Source organism: Balaenoptera musculus, chromosome 1 (assembly GCF_009873245.2).
Source record: "Balaenoptera musculus isolate JJ_BM4_2016_0621 chromosome 1, mBalMus1.pri.v3, whole genome shotgun sequence".
NCBI lineage: Eukaryota > Metazoa > Chordata > Mammalia > Artiodactyla > Balaenopteridae > Balaenoptera > Balaenoptera musculus.
This window is the reverse complement of record NC_045785.1, coordinates 31,532,651-31,546,355: the sequence shown is the minus strand read 5'-3', so window position 1 is coordinate 31,546,355 and position 13,705 is coordinate 31,532,651. Positions and strand designations below refer to the sequence as shown.

The 13,705-nt window shown below is 42.5% G+C and overlaps 1 protein-coding gene across 1 annotated transcript; it reads left to right on the top strand.

The window, feature by feature from the left end:
* The first annotated feature begins 9,372 nt into the window (after positions 1–9,372).
* On the top strand, positions 9,373–11,019 carry LOC118896013 (bMERB domain-containing protein 1). The gene has a single exon (XM_036853717.1). It carries the CDS (start codon positions 9,373–9,375, stop codon positions 9,883–9,885), a length of 513 nt encoding a protein of 170 aa, XP_036709612.1. The 3' UTR covers positions 9,886–11,019.
* The last annotated feature ends 2,686 nt before the right edge of the window (positions 11,020–13,705 follow it).

Genomic DNA, 13,705 nt, shown 5'->3' with positions numbered 1-13,705 from the left:
CACATGCCACAACTATGGAGCCCGCCTGCAACCAAATAAATAAAGACCCGATGCAACCAAATAAATAAATAAATATTTTTAAAAATAATAATTTTTTAAAAATTGAAGTAGGGCTTCCCTGGTGGCGCAGTGGTTGAGAATCTGCCTGCCAATGCAGGGGACACGGGTTCGAGCCCTGGTCTGGGAAGATCCCACATGCCGCGGAGCAACTGGGCCCGTGAGCCACAACTACTGAGCCTGCGCGTGTGAAGCTTGTGCTCTGCAACAAGAGAGGCCACGATAGTGAGAGGCCCGCGCACCGCGATGAAGAGTGGCCCCCACCTGCCACAACTAGAGAAAGCCCTCGCACAGAAATGAAGACCCAACACAGCCAAAAATAAATAAATAAAAAAAAAAAAAAAAAAAAAAAATTGAAGTATAGTTAATTTACAATGTTGTGTTAGTTTCAGGTGTACAGCAAAGTAATTCAGCTATTATATATGTGTGTGTGTGTGTGTGTGTGTGTGTTCTTTTTCAGATTCTTTTCCATTATATGTTATTACAAGATACTGAGTACAGTTCCCTATGCTATACAGTGGGCCCTTATTGTTTACCTATTTTATATGCAGTAGTGTGTATAAGTTAATCCCAAACTCCTCATTTATCTCCCCCTTCCCCCGCTAACCATAAGTTTGTTTTCTATGTCTGTAATTCTATTTCTTTGTTGTAATAAGTTCATTTGTTTTAGATTCCACATATAAGGGATATCAGATGATATTTGTCTTTCTCTGTCTGATTTACTTCCTTTAGTATGATAATCTCTAGGTCCATTTATGTAGCTGCAAATGACATTATTTCATTCTTTTTTATGGCTGAGTAATATTCCATTGTATATATATACCACATCTTCTTTATCCATTCATCTGTCAATGGACATTTAGGTTACTTCCATGACTTGGCTATTGTAAATAGTGCTTCTGTGAACATAGGGGTGCATGTATCTTTTCGAATCATAGTTTTGTCTGGGTATATGTCCAGGAGTGGGATTGCTGGATCATATGGTAACTCTATTTTTAGTTTTTTTAAGGAATCTCCATACTGTTTGCCATAGTGGCTGCACCAATTTACATTCCCACCAACATTGTAGGAGGGTTCTCTTTTCTCCACACTCCCTCCAGCATTTGTTATTTGTAGACTTTTTAATGATGGCCATTCCAACTGGTGTGAGGTGATACCTCATTGTAGTTTTGAGTTTCATTTGTCTAATAATTAGTGATATTAAGCATCTTTGCATAAAATTAATTTTTTTAAAAAGTAGCATTCAGAGATTGAATAAAGGTGGAATGGTAGTATCTGAGGCAGAGAGGGTAGATAGCTATCTCCACATATGTGCCAGTCCCCTCCTACCCTGACTCCCTATACTGCAGAAGCTGGAAAGCTAGAACTACATTTCCAAACCTCCTTGCAGCTGGATGTGTTTTAAATTCCCCGATGCATGCCTAAGGGGCTTGTTGAATCTGGAACTGAGTTAAGTGGGGGAGAAGTGAGGCAGCATGTGAGGATTTAAGGTGTCATCACTCTGGCAGTGGCTTCCTCTTCCCCACATCTTGGCTAAGTTGTTGGGTTCTCAGAACCAATAGTTGGGACAACAACTTCCTAATTCCCCAGTTTTCTGATGTGGCAGAGATAACAGTTTTCTTGGTGAAAACTGTGCCTGACTTAAATCAACTCCCATTCAATAACCAGCTCTAAGCATAGATCATTACAGTTTGTGAGTCTTGTTTGCAGCAGTCTCTGCGAGGTATATGGGGCCAGTCTCAAGTTGATGTCCCTGACAGGGGCGGTCTTGAAGGTTAAGGGTGTAGTGGACACTTGACATTTCTTTAGGGCCCTCTGCATTGGAACCCCCTGTCCTGCATTTGGGGAATTCTCTCGGTTATGAAGCTAATCTATGGGGCCTATCAATCATCTTCTACAAAAGCTGAAGTGCTAGGAACTTCCTTTCCACATCCCTTGCAGCTAGAGCATCAGCATGTGGACAAGGCTCTGCCAGTCCAACACACCTGCCTCAAAGCTGGCTAGAAAAATTGGTTTCAGGAAGATCACTTCCTGGAAAAGCAGTGGCTGCAGAGGTAGTGGTCAGTCCAGTACTGAACACTGGTTGTATCATCGGCACAGTCTTCATGTCCAGAGTTCTGTAGCCATGGCAGTGGTGTCCTTATCACCAGACCAGTTCTGCACCTTGATATTAGCTGTTTCTCATTGTGTGGCCTAGAATGTGAGTCTTCTCTTCAGCTTTCCCACTGATTCTATGAGCTATTTAATATCCTTTTAATAAATTTCTTTTCTGCTTAAAACACGCAGAATTCGTTTCTGTTGTTTAAAATTAAGAATCTAGATGGATACAAATAAAGAAGACAAATCCCCCCACTTAGGTAGGGCTTTTGCTAGCAAGATTTGCAGTTTAAGGAACACACTTTGTGTTAACACAAGTATGGTAATAAGTGATAGCATGTATTCACCTGTGCTGTCATGTATCTTACTTATATTAGTCAGGCTTCTTTGGAGAAGAATAGATACATCAAATCGGCTCATAGAGTTAAGGAGGCTGAGAAGTCCCACAATCTGCTGTCTACAAGCTGGAGACCCAGGAAAGCCGGTGATGGTGATGTAATTCAGTCCAAGTCCAAAGGCCTGAGAACCGGGGGAGCTGATTGTTTAAATCCCAGTCTGAGGGCCAGAGAAGACAAGATGAGATGTCCCAACTCAAGCAAGTAGGAAGCAAAAAAGGATGAATTCCTCCTTCTTCTACATGTTGTTGCTCTATTCAGGCCCTCAATGGATTGGATGATGCCCATTCACATTTGGGAAGGCAAACCACTTTACTGAGACTGCGGATTCAAATGCTAATCTCATACAGAAAGTCCCATCCATTCTTACAGACAAATGCAGAAATAATGTTTAATCGGGGCACCCCTTAGCCAGTCAAGTTGACACATAAAACTGACCATCACATACTGTATTGATAAGGATTCTTTTGGTTGTAAAAAAACCCGAAAAACTCAATACAAACCATATTAGGCAAAATGGGAAAAATATTTTGGGCTCATCAAATCTGTTGCCTAGAGGAGAGTTAGGAATACAGGTGGGCTGCAGGATTCCCTCCCTATTTTGTCTCTGTTTTTTTGTTTTGTTTTGCTTTGTTTTTAGCACATTGGCTTCATTTTCTCTCATTGGTAACTGGCTTTCTCTACATGGCAGGAATGTAACTAGCAGGTCCTAATTTTTTCAATGTACAACTTCCACCCCTGGAGAAGGATGAACGTTATCAATTCAAGCCTGAAAAATCCTGGAGAAGGAGTTTAATTGGCCTGACTAGAATGAAATGCCCTCCCCAGACCAATCAACTGTGGCCAGGAGCGATGTGATTATGTAAAAATATGGTATCTCCCATGGGAGTCATATGAATTGTGAGAAGGGAGGAGTTAGTGTCCAAAACAAAGGAAAAGTGCTAGATGTGCAATACCACAGGTATTTATTATGGTCCACCTGACGATCACATACACACATATGTATAGGCACACACACGTGCTCTTTCTTCCCACACATACTTTTCCAAAAATTCCGTATGTAATACAATGCAATTAAACCATATACAACTTCAAGCACATTCACATCCAAAATTACACCTAGTTATTGAATCCATTTCTGAGTACCGAATCTCTAGGTGATGTCTAATCTCAATCAGATTCAGATCTTACAACTTATGGCCAAAATGATACATTTAACTATAAGCAATATACCATATATAAAACAGTACAGGAAAAACAGCATGACCTTGTTGTGGGCTGAATTATAGTCTTCAAAAATTCATATGTTGAAGACCTAATCCTCTGTACTTCAGAATGTGGCTTTATTTGGATAGTGTCTAAAGAGGTAATTAAAGACATTATTGGGGTGGGCCCTAATTCAATAAGACTGGTGGACTTACAAGAAGAGGAAATTTGGACACAGACATACACAGAGGGAAAATACAGGGAGAAGATGGCCATCTATAAGCCAAGGAGAGAACCTCAGAAAAAAATAACTCTGCCAACACCTTGATCTTGGACTGTAACCTCCACAACTGTGAGAAAATAAACTTTTGCTGTTCAAGCCATCCAGTCAGTAGTACTTTGTTATGGCAGCCCCGGCAAATTAGTACAGTCATCAATTAAAACTCTCATTTTAAAAAGGGGGAAAATGGGTGTCACAGTGGTTAAGAATCCGCCTGCCAGGCTTCCCTGGTGGCGCAGTGGTTGAGAATCTGCCTGCCAACGCAGGGGACACGGGTTCGAGCCCTGGTCTGGGAAGATCCCACATGCCGCGGAGCAACTAGGCCCGTGAGCCACAATTACTGAGCCTGCGCGTCTGGAGCCTGTGCTCCGCAACAAGGGAGGCCGCGATAGTGAGAGACCTGCGCACCGCGATGAAGAGTGACCCCCGCTTGCCGCAACTGGAGAAAGCCCTCGCACAGAAAAGAAGACCCAACACAGTCATAAATAAATAAATAAATAAATAAATAAAATTAAAAAAAAAAAAAAAAAAGAATCCGCCTGCCAATGCAGGGGACACGGATTCGAGCCCTGGTCTGGGAAGATCCCACATGCTGCAGAGCAACTAAGCCCGCGAGCCACAATGACTGAGCCCACATGCCACAACTACTGAAGCCCGTGTGCCTAGAGCCTGTGGTCCGCAACAAGAGAAGACACCGCAATGAGAAGCCCGCGCACCACAACGTAGAGTAGCTCCCGCTCACCGCAACTAGAGAAAGCCTGCGCACAGCAACGAAGACCCAACTCAGCCAAAAATAAATAAATAAATAAATAAAATTAAAAAGAAAAAGTAGGGGGGTGATAAGATACAACATACAGATTTATTCCAAGCCCTGATAGAATATGGTAAGGCCTACACATTTCATAGATGTTCATTCATTAACTCATTTTCCTGACCAGGTCACCACATTTACACCTCTGGAGGGTACCATTCACATGATAGCAGGTGTGCACTGAACAACCTGTGCAGCTGTATGTAGAGGTCACTTCCTTCCAGTAAGTAAATTCCTTGGTTAGAGAATCTGGTCATCCTGGATTATGACCATGAAGAGATTTTCCTTGTCCAGGATCCTTCAGAAATACTCCTTGAGAGGGGGATAGGAGAGGACTCCTCTCCAGGGAGCTGTTTCGATTCAGTGTCACTCCTTGTACTGGTAAAATATTTGGGACTGGAGACTGCCTTAGGGGTTGCACAATAGATCTCAGTTTTTATTTTGTTTTCGTTTCCTGGCAATATAATTTCCTTAAGACTTTTTTTTTTTTTGCTGCTTTGGGTCTTCATTGCTGTGTGCTTCCTCTACTTGCGGTGAGCAGGGGCTACTCTTCCTTGTGGTGCGTGGGCTTCTCATTGCAGTGGCTTCTCTTGTTGCGGAGCACAGGCTCTAGGCGCGCAGGCTTCAGTAGTTGTGGCTCGTGGGCTCAGTAGTTGTGGCTTGTGGGCTCTAGAGCGCAGGCTCTGTAGTTGTGGCGCACGGGCTTAGTTACTCCGCGGCATGTGGGATCTTCCCAGACCAGGGCTCGAACCCATGTCGCCTGCATTGGCAGGCGGATTCTTAACCACTGCTACAGCAGGAAAGTCCAAATTTCCTTAAGCCTTAAATTAGCTGGTTGCCATTTAACTTCATGGGGTGGGGGGGATTCTATTATCATCAACTATTTTGATTGTCCATTGCTCCATAACAAATGCTCCTAAAACTTAGTGAATTTAAACAACCACCATAGCTATTTATTTCTCACAATTCTGTGAGTTGACTGTGCTCAGCTGGACAGCTCTTCTCTCCTTTATGATATTAGCTGGGGCTTCATTAATGCCAGGTTCAAATGGGCTGGAACATCGGAAGATGGCTCCCTCATCTCACTGGCAGTTGACTGGGAGCTCAACAATTGGAGCTGTTGACCAGAGTTTCTCCGTCATCCTTCACATGGCCTCTCCACAATCTTGAGAGCATGCCAGCTGGGTTCCAAGAAGTGTTCCAAGTACCAGAAGTAGATGTTAGAGATCTTGTAATCCCTGCATCAAAAGTTAAACAGCATCAATCCCCCCACATTCTTTTAGTCAAAGCAAATTACAAGACCAGCCCAAATTCAAGGAGAGAGGAAATAGCTTTACCTCTCAATGGAAACAGTGACAAAGAATTTGTAGTCGTCTTTAATCCACCACAGCAACCAATGCTTCTTACATAAAACATGATGTGAAAACCCTTGATCAATACTTGGCTAAGGAGAAGCAGGATCTGGTGCCAGATTATCTGGATTCTGCCACCCACCAGCTAGAATCACTTAATCTTCTATGTTTTAGGATTTATGAGTAAACATATATGTAAAAACTCTTAGAATAGTGTCTGGCACAAAATCTGTACTCTGTAAGTGCTTGTGATTATTATTAAGGAGGAACCTAAATGACCTTTAAATGAAAGAAACATCAAATAATTAGGCTTATGGTCTGGAAAACCTTCTTTTTCAGACTAAATTTCAAGTTTATTCAGATGAGATAAAATCTGTGGAATTAAGGTAAATAGGTGGGTGAGAATCAGAGTACATCAGTCAGAGTAATCTAAATGTTCTGCAACCAAATTGTCTTTAGTTCTTTACTTACCTTGAAATTGTTAAGCAAATGATCTAAACGGGGAAATATTATCAGGTCTCGTCCAGAAAAAATTTATAGTAATCATTGCAATTGACCTTGATCTACACTTGGTTGTTTTTTTTGTTTTTGTTTTTGTTTTTTAACACATGCACAAAATCGCCTACAAGGAAGGATTATTAGGCTTAATTTGCTTGAGGACTCTGAGATGCTGATAAGCTTTAAATTCCTGGGTAGCTTCTTCTTCTTCTTCTTTTTTTTAATGTATCTTTATTGGAGTATAATTGCTTTACAATGTTGTGTTAGTTTCTGTTGTACAACAAAGTGAATCAGCTATAAGTATACATATATCCCCATATCCCCTCCCTCTTGAGCCTCCCTCCCATCCTCCCTGTCCCAGCCCCCTAGATCTTCATAAAGCATCGAGCTGATCTCCCTGTGCTATGCGGCTGCTTCCCACTAGCCATCCATTTTACATTTGGTAGTGTGTATATGTCAGTGCTACTCTCTCACTTCGTCCAGGCTTCCCCTTCTGCCCCCTGTGTCCTCAATTCCATTCACTACATCTCTGTTTTTATTCCTACCCTGCCACTAGATTCATCAGTACCGTTTTTTTAGATTCCATATATGTGCATTAGCATATGGTATTTATTTTTCTCTTTCTGAGTTTCTTCACTCTGTATGATAGACTCTAGTTCCATCCACCTTATTACAAATAACTCATTTTGGTTTCGTTTTATGGCCGAGTAATATTCCATTGTATATATGTGCCACATCTTCTTTATGCATTCATCTGTCGATGGACATTTAGGTTACTTCCATGTCCTGGCAATTGTAAATAGTGCTGCAGTGAACATTGTGGTACATGTATCTTTTTGAATTGTGGTTTTCTCAGGGTATGTGCCCAGTAGTGGGATTGCTGGGTCATATGGTAGTTCTATTTTTAGTTTTTTAAGGAACCTCCATACTGTTCTCCATAGTGGCTGTATCAATTTATATTCCCACCAACAGTGCAGGAGGGTTCCCTTTTCTCCACCCCCTCTCCAGCATTTACTGTTTATAGATTTTTTGATGATGGCCATTCTGATCTGTGTGAGGTGATATCTCATTGTGGTTTTGATTTGCATTTCTCTAATGGTTAGTGATGTTGAGCATCTTTTCATGTGTTTGTTGGCAATCTGTATGTCTTCTTTGGAGAAATGTCTATTTAGGTCTTCTGTCCATTTTTGGATTGGGTTGTTTGTTTTTTTGATATGGAGCTGCATGAGCTGCTTGTGTTTTGGAGATTAATCCTTTGTCAGTTGCTTCATTTGCAAATATTTTCTCCCATTCTGAGGGTTGTCTATTCATCTTGTTTATGGTTTCCTTTGCTGTGCAAAAGCTTTGAAGTTTCATTAGGTCCCATTTGTTTATTTTTGTTTTTATTTCCATTTCTCGAGGAGGGGGGTCAAAAAGGATCTTGCTGTGATTTATGTCATAGAGTGTTCTGCCTATGTTTTCCTCTAAGAGTTTGATGGTGTCTGGCCTTACATTTAGGTCTTTAATCCATTTCGAGTTTATTTTTGTGTATGGTTTTAGGAAATGTTCTAATTTCATTCTTTTACATGTAGCTTTCCAGTTTTCCCATCTCCACCTATTGAAGAGGCTGTCTTTTCTCCATTGTATATTCTTGCCTCCTTTGTCAAAGATAAGGTGACCATAGGTGCGTGGGTTTATCTCTGGGCTTTCTATCCTGTTCCATTGATCTATACTTCTGTTTTTGTGCCAGTACCATACTGTTTTGATTGCTGTAGCTTTGTAGTATAGTCTGAAGTCAGGAAGCCTGATTCCTCCAGCTCCTTTTTTTCTTTCTCAAGGTTGCTTTGGCTTCCTGGGATACTTCTACCGTGCTTTGTTTTGCATGTAACTTGCATACCATAAGTCTAGTAAAATTTTTTTTGTTTTGCTTTGTTTTAGTTTTTATTTCTTCAGCCACAAACTTGAAAGACATGGTGCACATTTGCCCAAAGGTAGAATAGACAGAACCCATTTTGTTTATGAATAATCTGCTAATAGAAAATGAGAGCAGAGCCTCCCTTCAAGGTACAATCAAGACAGAGCTTCAAGGAATGCTTGAACAATAGTAATTTGTCAAGAAAATTCAACAGACCTTCATTAGCTCTCAATCTTTTTAATTCTTTTTTTTTTTTGGTTGTGTTGGGTCTTCGTTGCTGTGCGTGGGCTTTCTCTAGCTGCGGTGAGTGGGGGCTACTCTTCATTGCGGTGCGCGGGCTTCTCATTGCGGTGGCTTCTCTTGTTGCAGAGTACAGGCTCTAGGTGTGTGGGCTTCAGTAGTTGTGGCTTGCATGCTCTAGAGCTCGGGCTCAGTAGTTGTGGCACACGGGCTTAGTTGCTCTGCGGCATGTGGGATCTTCCCGGACCAGGGATCAAACCCGTGTCCCCTGCATTGGCAGGTAGATTCTAAACCACTGCACCACCACAGAAATCCCTCTTTTTAATTCTTTAGTCTCATTCAGTTGTATGTACACATTAATTTCCAGTTTACTATGTCAGAGACTGAGGTGAGAGGGAAACATTTATTTTCAAAATAGTTCAGATTAATATGCCATGAGAACAATGAATATGCCGTTGCACCATTTCTTTATTCATGGATTTATGGATATTTGGATTGTTTCTACTTCATGGCTGTTATGAATAATGTTTTCTTGAACCTCCATGGATCAGCTGGACATCATCTCCATGGCAGAGACAACCATGAGGCCAGAGGAGATCGAGCTGGAGATGGTGAAAATCCAGCGTCTCCGGGAAGTCTTGGTCCGGCAGGAGTCTGCGCTCAGGTTTATGATGGATGACATCCAGCTCTGCAACGACATCATGGACTTGAAGCAGGAGCTGCAGAACTTGGTCGCCATCCCAGAAAAAGAAAAAAACAAGTTGCAGAAGCAGAGAGAGGACGAGCTAATCCAGAAGATCCACAAACTGGTGCAGAAGAGGGACTTCCTGGTGGACGATGCAGAGGTTGAGCGGCTAAGGGAGCAAGAAGAAGACAAGGAAATGGCCGATTTTCTGAGAATCAAGTTAAAACCTCTAGACAAAGTAATCAAATCTCCAGCCAGCTCCCGAGCAGAAAAGAAAGCCGAGCCCCCACCTAGCAAGCCCACGGTAGCCAAGATGGGGCTGGCGCTCATCAAGGATTGCTGCGGGGCCACCCAGTGCAATATCATGTAGCCCCCACATGGGGTGCCCCCGGGGCCATGGGGACCCCCCCTCCCACCCTCTTGTCTTCATAGCCCCCATTTCACCGGGGCCCAAGAGCTCTCCAAGGCGGAAGGGATTGAAGGCAAGCCCATGACTGCCGCCAGGGGCCGTGGGTGCGGCGGGCAGGCCCGGCCGCCCTGTACAGAGTGTAGCAATAGGGAGTCCCTCACCGTCGCATGGCCCTCCCCAGAGCATGCCGAACCCAGGAGTCTGTCTCACTGTTTATCCAACCACCAGGAAAGGTCCTCCCTCGAAAAAGTATATCTCCACTTCTATCTAGCTGTATCTAACCCACTGTGCGAATGAACTGGGAGGGGGCATGATCCCCAGGTGTGTATAGTCGTGACTTTTCAACAGTCTAGCACCATGTTGGACACATCCCCCATCCACCCTCCTAGTTCTGCTGTCAGGCTGCCCCAAACGGCTCCACCCCCGATCTGTCCTCTCCCAGGGGCTGTGCCCTGGAGGGCTCCACACAGCCCACGTGTCTGGAGACACAGAGGGCCCATCTGTAAAGACTGAGCTTGTGTGTGGTGTCGTGGTCACATCTCCCGCTTCCTCCCCTCCTGTGTCTGGGCACGGCTTGTATCAGGAGTGTGTCCGTTCGCTCTTGGCTCTTCCTTCCCTTGCAACGTCTGTCCCAGGTGTGTGGAGCAGAGTGGGGATGGGGCCCCGGCTGAAGCACACCTAGTACTTGGGAGAGGTAGCAGAGAGCTGGGAGCTCCAACTCGAGGCAAGGGCAGATGAGAAGGGACCCAGAGCAGATGCTGACCCAGGCACTCTCCACCCCCGGGGGCCACCGGATGGACGGAGTGCCAGCCGGACGCCACTCACCAGCCTAACACACAGACCTCCGCAAACAACAATGGCAGGCAGGAGAGGCGGCCTGACCCAACCGTGTCCCATCATTCGGTGGTGTATTTTAACCAGCCTAACAATTCCACCTGTGTAACTTGATGTACATTTGCTACAGCCAGCCCGGCACAGCCCATGTGACCTCTCTGTACGTGTGTGTGTGTGTCGTGACCGGCCTAAGTAGTTAGCATAACTCAAGATTTGCTGATGTGCAATCATCCATCAGAGAAAATAAAAATGGAAACCACGTACACAGCATTTTTAAAGTTTTTACTGTTTTCTTGACTATAGAAGTAACCCGTGTACATAGTTAATCATTTAAAAAGTACAGAACGTATAAAGAAGTGTTTTTGTTTTTTTAACTCCCATCATTCCTCCAGCCACTCTGACATTTTGGTATATTTCCTCTCTGTCTTTTTTTATGAATTTTTTTTCATGATTGGCATCCTATTGTACCATTCTATAACAGTTTTCTTTTTCCACTTATCATAGTATCACTATCTTTCTGCCACATCATTAAAAGCTCTTTGTAAACATTAAACACTCTTCATTAATATTAAAAAAAAAAAAATAGTTCAGCATCTCTGTGGTAGCAGCCTCCAAGATGGCGCCCAATAATCCTCGCCTTGTGATATTTATTTATTATTTAAATTTTTTCCCAGCTTTATTGAGATCTGATTGTATAACACTGTATAAATTTAAGGGGTATAACTTGATGATATGGTATGCCTATATATTGCAAAACGATTATCACAATGTTAGTGATGTATAATTACACATATATGTCACTAATATATAACACATAATTACTTTTGTGTGTGTGTGGTGAGAACATTTAAGATTTACTCTCTTAGCAACATTCCTGGCCTTGTGATATTCATGCCCTTGTGTGTCCCCTCCCACATTTGATAAAGACTGACTTGTGAGATCAATAGAATTCTACCAAAGTGATAGTATGAACCTATTGAGAATAGGTCATAAAAGACATTGTCTCTTCTGCTTTGGTCCCTTTGGTAACTTGCTTTTGAGGAAGCCAGTCACTATTTTATGAGGACACTATGTAGCCCTGGGAGATACTCACATGGAGTGGAACTGAGGCCTCCTACCAACAGCTGACACCACCTTGCCACTTGGAAGCAGATCCTATAATCCCAGTCAAGCTTCCAGATGACTATTACTCTAGTTAACATCATTTATTTATTTATATTTTGGCTGCTCTGTGTCTTAGTTGTGGCATGCAGACTTCTCAGTTGCGGCATGTGTGCAGGATCTAGTTCCCCTACCAGGGATTGGGCCTGGACTCCCTGCGTTGGGATTGTGGAGTCTTACCCCCTGGACCACCAGGGAAGTTCCTAGTTGACATCTTTATTGCAACCTCATGAAAGATCCTGAATGTTCCAGCCAAGCTGCTCCTGAATTTCTGACTCACAAACACTCCAAGATATAGTAGTTTATTGTTGCTGTAAGCCACTAAATTTGGGGGTTAGTTTGTTATATAGCAATAGATAATTAATATAATCTCCATTTTCAAGAATAATGACAACGGCCCTCAGTTGACAGACAGCAAGAAAACAAGGACCTCAGTCTGACAACCATAAGGAACTGAATGAACTCTGCCAACATTTAGTGAGCTTCAGATAAGATTGTATCCCCCTTCGACACCTTGATGGTATCCTACTTCAACACTGTGAGGTACTGAGCAGAGGTCTCAGCTAACCGGTACCCAGACTCCTTACACGTGGAAACGGAGATAATAAATTTGTGTTGTTTAAAAAAAAAAAGAAGAAGAAGAATGGTAATCAGGGGAAAGTTAGCCATAATGTGACCTGTAACAATATAACAAAATCTCCTTCTCCAGCTTTATCCCATAAGATGTATTAAACAACAGTACATTTATTTTGTAAGTAAATTTGGCAAGAAATATCCTATTTAGTCCCCAAAGCTATTTCTAGAGGGCATTGATAATTTGGAGGATGAACATGTTAGCAGGCATAATGGGAAATGTTACAGAAAAGAGGTCTGCCAAGCTTGGGAAGTGTTAGGTGAAGCAAAGTTGAACAGACGTGTCTGTTTGTTACAGGACTTGTTAGAGCCTTATGATGCTGACATGCCCTGTGACTCTTCAAGGGACAGTTTATAATATGAAACATTTTCTACACTTAATTAACCAAGAAACCCTTCTTTCGGGATCATCTAATGAGACTAGGATCTGTGGAATATACTTGGGACACTGGCCAAAGAGAAATGACCTATGGGATACAGTCTTCTCAAGCAGAACACCCCATTGTCAATTTTGTCATTCAGAACTTTCAGAGATAATTATGTCTGCTTCAAGCACATAGAATAAATAGAAGTTTAAAATTCTTCTTGTAATAATCTATAATGGAAAAGAATCTGAAAAAGAAAAAAATATATATATAAAACTGAATCACTTTGCTGTACAGGTGAAACTAACAGAACATTGTAAATTAATCGTACTTCAATTAAAAAAAAGTTTAAAATTTTATCAAACTGCAAAAAAAATGGCAGTAGAAAAATGAAATCATAGAACCCTGCAAAGAAAACAGGAGATATTATGAACAATCTAGGAGTTAGGCAGATCTTCCTAGCCAATACTGGAAATGCAGAAGCTGTAAGGAAGAGATAGACATATATTTTTTTAAATTTATTTTTTCATTTTATTATTTATTTTTGGCTGCATTGGGTCTTTGTTTCTGCATGCAGGCTTTCTCTAGTTGCGGAGAGCAAGGGCTACTCTTCATTGAGGTGCACAGACTTCTCATTGCGGTGGCTTCTCTTGTTGTGGAGCATAGGCTCTAGGCGCGTGGGCTTCAGTAGGTGTGGCACAGGGGCTCAGTAGTTGTGGCATGTGGGCTCAGTAGTTGTGGCTCATGGGCTCTAGAGCGCAGGCTCAGTAGTTGTGGTGCACGGGCTT

Bases quoted from the DNA above. Each gene is read 5' to 3' on its own strand.
- LOC118896013 (XM_036853717.1), top strand. From the start codon at position 9,373: ATGGATCAGCTGGACATCATCTCCATGGCAGAGACAACCATGAGGCCA.